The sequence below is a fragment of the Thermobia domestica genome, chromosome 7 (assembly GCF_964235325.1).
Source record: "Thermobia domestica chromosome 7, izTheDome1.hap1.1, whole genome shotgun sequence".
Classification (NCBI taxonomy): Eukaryota; Metazoa; Arthropoda; class Insecta; order Zygentoma; family Lepismatidae; genus Thermobia; species Thermobia domestica.
Window position 1 is genome coordinate 57,462,100 of NC_137460.1, and position 11,344 is coordinate 57,473,443.

At 34.2% G+C, this 11,344-nt stretch overlaps 1 protein-coding gene across 1 annotated transcript; it reads right to left on the reverse strand.

Moving 5' to 3' along the window:
• Positions 1-4,596: 4,596 nt before the first annotated feature.
• Positions 4,597-11,034, reverse strand: LOC145688879 (uncharacterized). The gene is made up of 2 exons (XM_081763044.1): positions 10,871-11,034; positions 4,597-6,259 (listed from the first exon to the last, which is right to left on the reverse strand). The coding sequence occupies exon 2, from the start codon at positions 6,238-6,240 to the stop codon at positions 4,714-4,716; it is 1,527 nt and encodes a 508-aa protein (XP_081619170.1). The 5' UTR covers positions 6,241-6,259; positions 10,871-11,034; the 3' UTR covers positions 4,597-4,713.
• Positions 11,035-11,344: the final 310 nt, after the last annotated feature.

Below are 11,344 nucleotides of genomic sequence, written 5' to 3' on the forward strand. Positions count from 1 at the left end.
AGGGCAGATGGGAGTTTGGCTTCCCAAATAATTTGCTGTCTCTCTAAATTGCATGTGTTTATTAAACATGTTTAATACTTCAGTATTTACAGCGAATGAAGAACATCTACATTAGGTAGGTGCAAATAAATATTTTCACACCCTCTTTCGAAAAATACTGAATATTTTTTCCGACTACCCATTTTTCTGCTATTTACTCACTCATTACTCCTTTCATTTGAAAAATGTTGATTTTCTAAACATTTCGCGAGCGGCTGAATCAAAACAGTTCTCCTCTGCGTACGCCAATGTCTATTGTGTATTGAAATTTCTGTTTACCGCATTAACATATGGGTATGTGTAGTGTTTATAATACAGTGACGTGGCGTGACGATTTGACGATTGTTACCGGTTGCTGATACTACAAGTAACTCTTGTTTCTCAATATCAGAAAATCTAGTACTCACTTTTTCTTTCAGAGTATCCACCATTTCAAACTATAGGCATTCGCAAAGTGGTCAAATTCCACTTAATTTACTCTTGACCTTTTAGAACAATGTGGCTCTTTATGTTCTTTCATTTTTTACTAAATATAATTGAAACTATCTCTCAATGATCTTAGGTATTCTTCAAAGTCATTTATTTTCTTTCTACAGTAACCTACATCATGAACTTTCTTTTGTAAGATATTGAACAAGATTTCTTATCTTGATGTTTTAACAGAAAACAGTTCAAGTAAAAAATTGAAGTCAAAATTTTGAAAGGTTTGATAGAATTTTGCTACACAAACTCTGGTTTGAGAACCCTATTCGTCGGTTTTATCCATCATGGATTTAAAGACTCCTAACAGTTCATCTTTAAAGCTATACAGCACATCATTTACCCTACTCCTATAGTTCCATACCTTGTGTTTGAGACTATTGGGATACTTTTGTTGACTACATATTCTAGAGCATTTGTTCTTTTTGAAGACTTCGAGTAAGAAGAAGCAAGTCCCAACACAATTAAAAAAAAAAAAAAAAAAAAAAAAACTTATACCCTTTTCCAGTAGCGTAACTTGAAGCTTCAGTGCCCCGCAAGCTTTAGTTATGCGCCCTAGTTTCTATATATTTTGCGCCCCTGGAGCTCGTGCGCCCCCCGCCGCGAGGGTTGCGGGGGTGCTATTTACGCCTATGAACTTTTGTATAATCAACGGACTTTTCTAAAACTAAATTAAGTCTATGGGCATAAGAATGAAAATATAATTAACAAGAGGCTGCAGTTCCCTACCTCACCAACCATAACTGGAGTCAGGGGCGGATCCAGGACCGATTTCTGGGGGGGCGGTGGGTTGTCATACTGCTACTTTTAAGGGCTACAAACTTTGGGATGAGTTTTATATATGTTTTATATATGAGTTTTATATATATATATATATATATATATATATATATATATATATATATATATATATATATATATATATATATAATAAGAAAGTTTCCTCTTCTGGGAGGGCGATTGCCCCGATCGCCCCCCCCCCTGGATCCGCCCCTGACTGGAGTTTCATCGTATGTTTGAGCAACAAGTTTTTCGCATTGAAAATTAGTTAGACAGTCAAACTGCGGCACGATGAAGACGATTGCATAGTTCTTTTTCAACACATCAAACTGCATCAAAGTGCAAATTCAACTAGTGGGCTAGCGGCTAGAGTTGGAAATTTGTTGCATCGAAAGTTTTCTATACTAAATTAAAAACAAAATATTTTCAATTTAATTAGCATAAATCCTAAATAATAATAATTACCCGAATTGGAAGGAGCGCGGACAACACCTCTGCTTTGCTCTATTTATCATTACTATTCCCCCTTGCTCTTGAAACAGTTCCCATATAGCACAATGTGTTTCATCAATAGGCATTTCTGTATATTTAATGACACTTCAGGGACTGACAATATCTTTGCTCCTTCAGGCATGAGACAACCATCTAAATTTATATACTGTTTAAACAGAAATAAAATCTCAATTAAAAAAAAATAATGCCCATAAGCTCAATTTAACATTCAATGAGAAACTTTATTTCGAATCAAAGTAAACCTATATTAAATTTTTGTTAGAATATCCTATGGAATATATTCTTCTTGTTCACTGTTGCTGTATTATTCAAATTTAAGGATAACGTATTAACATACAAAAGTTGTTGTAAAAATGATAGATTAACATATAAATAATGCACTGGAACATCAGTCTCACGGTAGCACGTGTTAAAGCTATTAGTATGAAAAACCTGCTACTTATATTTGTCCGAAATTGTATGCTGTTAAGAAAATGAAATAACCTTATGAATACCGAAATTGCAGCCAAGTTTCTATCCTTAGAATGGGGAAGCAAACGAAACAGTATAGTAGAATTATCGCCCGCTCGATCCTTTACAGCGAGGGGAGAGCGAATAGACTCCTAAGGCCGGCTATACACTATAAGATAGATCCTAGGAAATCTCTTACGATTTATCCTAGAGTCAAAATCTCAACGTGTATGGCAACAGATCCCATGTCATTTCCTGTGTTCTGAACGATCCTATGAAATTTCTCTTGTTTAGAGCACGCTCTATTTCGGAAGGAAAATTCGTAAGATTGCGATTTAAGCGACATCAGGTGAGAGAAAGTGAAAACAAAACAAATGAAAACACAAATGATGAGGTATCTTCTGATCGTGCAGGTTTACTTTAGATGTACCACTCGAAATAATTGTTGAAAAATTATAATTTGTCACTATTTCCTAAATGATTTTCGTTGACCGACATGAAAATATCTTACATAGCATAGATAAAATCCCTGAAGGGGACCAACAAAAGCAATTGTTGATAAACTACAATTCTTTTACGATTTGCGTACAAATACGGGGTCAAGATATATATATAGTATAAAAACTATAGTGCAAAAAACGCAAACCAAGTTGTGCTAGGTTGTTTCTAGAAAGTACGAATGCTATTTAACCGAGTCAGAGCAGGGCTAAGCGGAGTCCCGAGCGTCAGTGAAGGGGTGCGAGCGAAGGAAGCAGGCGCGTCAGTTCATGTAGTGAAAACGAGTGCGTTTTGGTAATGATACGAGTTTGAATAGCATTTGTCATGGTATCGTGGTAGTAGCGCTCCACTCGTAAACATAAATTATAGCTTCTATAAACTATGCAGAAATACACCGGTGGTGGAAAATAGTAACACCGGTCAACTTTCATATGCACTCACTTACGTAAAAGTTTCGCAGAAGGGGTCCAGAAGTAAGCAGAACATACAAAATTTACAGGAGAAATGGAAGATGCAAGTACTTAGACCTAACACAACCTAACTAAATCTAACCTAATGAAGTTAACTAGCTTAAACTAACCTAATATTAATAGAAGTAAGCGAAATTCTATCACTTTTTGAAAATTGTGTTGGACCCATGTACTAATATAATCTAACGTAACATAACCGTAACTAACCTGAACCAACCTAAACTAAACTAATGTGAATATAAACTACCGAAATTGTAGCATTTCTTAGAAAAAATAGCTGGACCCTTTCTGCTAAACATTGTCTCACCTATTTTAACCGTCGTTAAAACATTTATAATGATTTTACACTAGTAACCCTACAGTTGTAAACATAAAATACAGGTGTATTACTTTGTATTTAATTATGTTGCTTCCAAAAAATTTGTTCCTTATAAATATGTCTTTTCATGCTAAGTATTAAATTTTACTTGTAAATCTTCTAAAATGTGGTGCGCCAAAAGTATACCAGCACCCTTCTGACATGCTTTTTTTTTTTTTTTTTTTTTAAGAGGTACCCAATTTAACAATATAGTGCCTGATATTAATATCAGTGGGATGTGCAGTGTGGTTAGCATAGTAATTCTTCAACTTTATACTTTTATTAAATAGAGCTAACGTCATTCGGTCAGACAGGAAAAATCTTCACGTGTATGGCACACAAGGGTAAGATTTCCTACAAGATATGTCATAACATTTTTCCGAAGATAAATCCTAAGATATTTCCTAGGATTGATCTCGTAATGTATAGCGCGCCTAAGCGGGCGGTGAGTAGAATATACGTGTTGATGATATTCTAGATTCTCCTTGTTTTGACAGGGAACGTTCCTATTTTTTCCTGTTCCACTCAGCCGAACGGTAACATAAGGGCCATTCCGAAAGTCCAAATACGAGTCCACAGGATGCTTCTCGCTGGCACACTGAAAAGTGCTTCTGGAGTGAATGACTGCTATCGAGGTTCGCGTTACCTCTGAAATCCTGCGGTATCAACAACAGTATGCTCCTATTTGGTGTTGGCATGTTGCATTCGTTCACAATGTAAATGAAGCATAGGCCATCCAAACTTTAAAAAGAAAGAAAGAAAGAAAAGAAAAAGGAAAATGTAAACATCTTCCCATGTCGATAATGAAATTTGAAGATATATGAAAACAACGAAAAATTGTAATATTTATACCGTTACCGCCGGTAACAGCGGTAATACGCACTACACGTCCCTGTTATAATAGAATTTTGTAACATAAAAGCAAAGTAATTGACTCTATAGTTTTAAGTCTATTCATCCAATGCAATATACTCGTAAAATTATTAAAAGTGTTAAGCCAAAGTAATATTGAACGTCAATACTCTTTTTATTAATTTATTTGTTTTTTGTATATCATACAGAAAAAAATGTGTATTTGAATCACTGAAATATTTATGATTAAATCAACATGTCAGCCTTTTCTTCTTAACTCCAGCAACGAATTCTACATTTAATGTCAAGTTTTGCCTCAATCATATATCTTTCAATTTCATGTTTGTCCTCCGTTGTGATACCTCCACAAAATAAAATATCAACTTCTCGCAAATCATTCTCCGAGTTAAGTAAGTTCATGACATGACGCAACCGTAAGTTATCACAGTTCACAAAGAATAGTCCTCGCAGTTTCATCCAATAGTTGACGCTTGTCACTTTATCTAATACCTCACTTGCTACAGAAATGTTAAACAGTTTGATGACAGACAATGCGCGAGAAGTTAACATGGCTGGGATGAGACGACATGGAAAATCTATTTGGTTACAAACACAAATATCTCGTAAGTTGTGCACCTCAATATTATCAAAATCCAGTGGTCTAGTTACATCACGACATAATGTTACGTCATATAGAAATAGGCTCATTATATTTGGACAATAAAATAAAACTAATTCGACATCTAACAAAACGAAATTGTTTAATTCTAACGTCTTAATTGTCCTTCCATGCTTTTGTAAAAACAGGTAAAACTTTCTATTCATGTCTGGAATGTTGTGATTAGCAGATAAGGTAAGTCCTTCTATGATGTCCAGATGATATAAAAGATCTAACGCATGTTGTCGAGGTGGCGGGTCATCAAAATTGTATATTAAACTAACTACCCTCACTTTGGGACACGATAATAAAGATATGCGAATCGCTTCCACAACGTCGTACTCAGTTTTTAATATTTCTTCCATGTTAGATTGCTGGACAATATCATGCATATCCCATCTAATGTAATCTAAATTTCTTAATTCATAAAGCGGAAGAGATTTGGATTGTCTTTCTCTATTCATTAAATATAAAGCTGTCAACAAGTATCTATGCCGAAAGATTCGAATTCGAGGGTTGATCATTAGAATACCTTGTATTTCAAGTGGTGACAACGTAACTCCTGTCAGATACAGTTCAATAGGAAGGTCGCCAATTGTCGAAGTGGAAATAGAGGATGTTAGGCGACAACTTACACCCAGTAAATGATCTTCAATTATTTTTCTGGAAGAATCTAACAAACGAGGAGGCCAAATGCGTCTTAGGTCTTTGTTATTCAGAATCAAATGCTGAGGCTGATGTACAAACAAAACTCTTGAAAGAGATGGTAATTTCATTATTTCAATTATGTTAGTTTGAGATTCTGCCTTGAGAAGGACCAATTCGTGTAAATTTCGACATCGAACAGCTAATAAGAGAAAATCTCTAGATTTTCCAAATATTGTAGCTCTTTTGACGCGTGGCGTAAATAACAATCTCTGATTCATTGCAGTATCATGTATCACTCTACTGTAAAAAGTACAATGCTTGACAAGAGTAGCTTCCATAAGATCACTGACTATGGATCCAGGATATGGATCCATTATCCATTGCCTTTTAGCGAATGTTATGTCAGGTGCCCTTAACCTCTTCAAAAACAATAAAGTAGCATAAAGACTGCTGATGTAGAGAGACGGGGGTGACAAATCCATTTTGTGAGGCATTGTGGATTCCTGAGTGTTTCTGAAATGACAATAATGAAAAGAAAATGCGCTTACTGATACCGTGACAAAATGTCTGCGATGATAGAAATGGTTAAAAGGAATTATCTTAAAATAATAATAAAAAGCACTAATCGGGAAATATGTCATCGAGTAGTTATACCGTCAATAATTGGCAATAACCGAGATTTCTTCACGTGTCTAAAATGCAATAGCATTTTCTTCTTAAGTATTAACACTAACTGACTAACTCTATGGCCTATGGAACCTGGAGGTTCAATGCCGTGTTCACAAAAGCTCTCCACTGACTTCTATCCTTAGCCAACAGGATCCAGTTTCTACTTTATATTCCTATTTCTGCGAGATCCATCTTAATGTTGTCCTCCCATCTGCGCCTAGGTCTTCCTAATAGTCGTTTTCCGATTGGTCTTCCAGTCAAGACTGAAAGCGTTTCTACTTTCTTCCATCCTAGCTACATGACCTGCCCACTAGGGTGGTTCGAAAAAAAAAATAATTTTTCTATTTCCGGAACGCTATAGTGCGCAAAAGTTGCCATTTGTATAGACAAGAAAAAACAAAAACAAAAAGAAAACTTTTTATTTACATATCTTCCGGTCCCGCATCACCGTTGAAATTTGAAAAATCCGGTAAGAACAATAAATTTTCAATCTATTTTTAAATCGACTACAGAATATAGGAGGACGACTCTATATGGCCTAACCGTTTCTTCAAGTATGTAAAAACAACGTTGAAATAAATAAACTACATTTATATGATATCTTCTGGTCGCGCATCGCTGTCAAAAATTTGCAAAATTTGCGAATTTAGCAAAATTTGAGAGTGTACGCATGTTTTTATTTTATTTATTTATTTTTTTTTTAATTTTCTTAAAACAAGTAAGATAAGGACCTACTCACCACTAGCAGCGGCGCAAATCTGTCTTCAACATTGGGGGGACGGGTAAGACCGTTCACATATATATATATATAAAAGCGATGTTCAAAATATGAAAATAAAAAACAATACTGTGGAGGATCAGGGGAGCAGAGTTGTCATCAACATTGGGAGGCGGGCAGATTTGAGGCTTATTCTGGGGGCATCAATTTCATCTCACTTTCCTTTGTGGCAATCGGACACAAATCATGACATTTCTCCCCAAAAAGCATATTTCAAATCGAATTAAGTCCCCCTCATCCCCCCGGGATTTGCACCAGTGACCACGAGGGAGTGGCTGCACTTAGAGTTCCATTAGCCAATCAGCCATCCAATAATTAGAGTGTATTATTTATTATTGTATTAACAAATTTATAGTTTCACATAATTCGTCCCCTACAAATTTCCATTTTCCAATTTATTTTTTGTCCAGTACTAATGATTTTAAACTCTGATTTATGTGGAGCCAGAGGGAGTTCAATGATAAAGCGTTCACTTCTGGTGCATGGGGTCCTTGGTTCGATTCCAGTTCGCGCCAAATGAACTTTGTGTTGGACAAACACCATGTGCGTGGGTTTTCTAGGGATTTTCCTTTTTCCTTCCACTTTCTTCATTTCACCATTTCATTCACTTTTCATCATCATCGTCTACTTTAGCCTAGCCGGCATAAGTGTGGGAGGTAAAACTTAAAGATTTAATTTTTCATCAACGTTCTACCACGGTGTTACCAATAGATCAGAGTTTAAAGTCATTAGTAATGGACAAAAATAAAGGGGAAAATGGAAATTTGTAGAGGACGAATTATGTGAAATTATAAATTTGTAAATACAATAGTAAATAATACACCCTAATCATTGTATGGCTGGTTGGATAGTGGAACTCCAAGGGCAGCCATCCCATTGTGGTGAGAAGCGCCCTTATCTTACTTGTTTTAAGAAAAAAAAAATTAAAAAACATACGTAAACTCTCAAATTTTGCTCGCAAATTTTTGACAGCGATGCGCTACCAGAAGACACTATATAAACATAGTTTCTTTATTTTAAAGTTGTTTTTACATACTTGAAGAAACCTTTAGGCTATATAGGGTCATCATCATATATTCTTCAGTCCTCTTAAAAATATATTGAAAATTTATTGTTTTTACTGGATTTTTTACATTTCAACGGCGATGCGGGACCGGAAGATATATAAATAAAAGTTTTTCGTTTTGGGTTTTTCCTTGTCTATACCAATGGCAACGCCATTCCACATTCCCGTTCTTCTTGGATTCGAATATTCGCCTCGGGATCTTGTTCTCAAGTACTTTTAGTCTATGTTCTTCCCTCAGAGTAAGCGACCATGTTTCGCAACCATACAGAACAACAGGCATGATTATGGTTTTACATATTTTAAGCTTCAAATTTCTCGACAGAATTCGCGACGACAAAAGATTTTGAACTGAACATTAACACAAATTCCCTGCTTTTAATCGACATTAAATTTCTTCGTGAATATGATATTCGTCTGTTAATATTGATCCTAGATATTTGAAACTATCCACTTTATCAAAAGTATTATTTAAAATTTAACGCATCGATAATTTGCCGTATTATGATCCCGACAAATTTCCATGTATTTAGTTTTCTCTGCATTTACTTCTAAACCCAAGTCACTGCAAGCGTTTAATAAGACCTCTGCATTTCTTTCTATTGTTCTCCTATCATCCCCTATTAAATTTACATCATCAGCATATGCCATAACCTGGTGAATACCGTTCAATTCTAGGCCCTGGTTGCTATCTTTGATTTTCCATATAGCGTATTCCAGGACAAAGTTGAATAATAATGGCGAGAACGCATCTCCTTGTTTCAGGCCATTCTCGACGTGAAAGCTCGTGGACAAAAATCTTCCTACCCGGGCTTTACTTTGGGATTCATTTAAACACACCTTAATTAATCTAATTAGCTTTTTCGGTATTCCAGGTTCTGTAAGGACGTTGTACTGAAACAAAATTAAATAATACTATTAGCATATATATATATATATATATATATATATATATATATATATATATATATATATATATATATACATACATATATATATATATATATATATATATATATATATATATATATATATATATATATATATATATATATAAACTAGGATAATGTTTAGTAGAAGGGGTCCAGCTATTATTTCTAAAAAAAGGTTACAATATCGGTAATTTCTGTTCACATTAGGTTAGTGTCAGTTGGGTTAGGTTAGTTTATGTTAGATTATATTAGTGTAGGGGTCCAACATAATTTTCGAAAACATCATAGAATTTCGTTTATTTATATTAGTTTAGTTTAGGTTAAGTTATGTTAGGTCTAAGTATTTGCATCTTCCATTTCTCCCGTAAATTTTATATTTTTTACTTCTGGACCCCTTCTGCTAAATATTTGCCATAAACTGTATTGTTTAATCTGCCGTACTACGAGTATTAACAATTTTTCCATATACATTATTTTACTTGTATTTATAATTTCTTTTCATAATTCATTAATTTCTAATTTATACAGGAAATGTCAGTTAAGTATAAGAACTAAAGCTATATACTGAGCAAACAAATATCGGTGAAGTTTGTAGAGGGCCAATAGACATTTCGTAAATATTTCGTATATACCCTACTAGTAGTAAACCAATTGTGCTCCACGATTGCAAATTTAATTTCAGGGACTCTGAAATGATAGATGAAAATCAAGGGGCACTGAAAGCGGATGCAATTGTAAGGGAAATAATTACTATTATCCCTTTAATTGGCAAGCATTGATAGCATTATTATTAAAATATTTAGTTTGCTTTTATGGTTGAACCATGTCTTCCTGATAATAATAATAATTTCGTAATTTTTAAAGTATTTTTGTACTTTGGTTACAAAATACAGGGTGTTTATTTCAAAGAACATTGCCATAATATAAGTCTTATGTGTAGCTACTGAGCAGTATTATTGCCTTATTATGGTAAAATATCATAAGAATATTCTCAGTAATTACCAACAGTTTCGTTGAAATATTTTCCTACAGAGCAAGAAACCACAAATAAAAAAATAAAAACTGAACTTTCGCGAAACGTAGGAGATAAAGCTTCTACAATACTAAATTTGACTGTCTCCTGTGGACGAAGATTAGAAGTATCTAAAGAAGCGACCCGCAAATCATGTATATGAATATTGTATGAAAGCATTAATGCCAATTAAATTATCACTGAAGTTATAATTCGTGCGGATAACGCAATAGAATGCGATGTTGCTTGAGAGCAAAACTGTCCAATAAAGAGTTAAATTACTATAAAATCTAAATCTCTCTTTTTTTCTTGCGAGAATTAGGCAGAACAGGAATCCCTATTCTACCGAAAGGTAAGATCAAAGTGAAGGAAAGAGTACTGGAGGGTCATTAGGCAGAACAGGATAACACTACCATCCTAATAACGTAAAACTTAAAAAAAAAAAAAAAAGAACATTCTATAAACAGTTTCCACAGTAGAAAGCCATTAAATAATTCGAAAAGGAAGAAAAGAAGAAATAAACAAAAAAATGTGTTATGTGTTCTGTCCACACATCATATTTACGGTGTAGATATTAACTGAATAAAAACCATTCCTACATCTTCAACGAGTCATTTTTAGTTAACATAAATTATACGTTATTATGGTAATTGGTATAAAAAATGCTTACATTGACGGTAATTTACACTAAACACCTTCAAAACACACAGACATAACCATGAATCTAAGGTAAACACAGTAGATTTATCGTATCACAAGAACTTATCATCTTAAAATATTCATAGGAAGACTAATTTGACAAAATCAACGTTGAAAAACCCGTTAAAACTCCATTTAAATGTAACTTGAATGTTGCGAAACAATGGAAACAAACAACAAAATAAATATTTAATTCATAAAAGTCGTAATTTTAGAATGGCGATCATTTTCATAAACTTTTACACTAAATTCACTACGATGTAAAATAATTCATAAACTCTAATCAAGACAGCAAAGAGCAGAGACATTTTGCATTTCCTATTGAATAATTGATTAATGCCGAACATCGATTAATGCACTTAGGGTTCCTGGTTTGGTCTCCGGACATGCCATTTTGTGATGAATAGCATCGTGTTTGAGAATTTTCTCGGATTTCTCCTGTTTC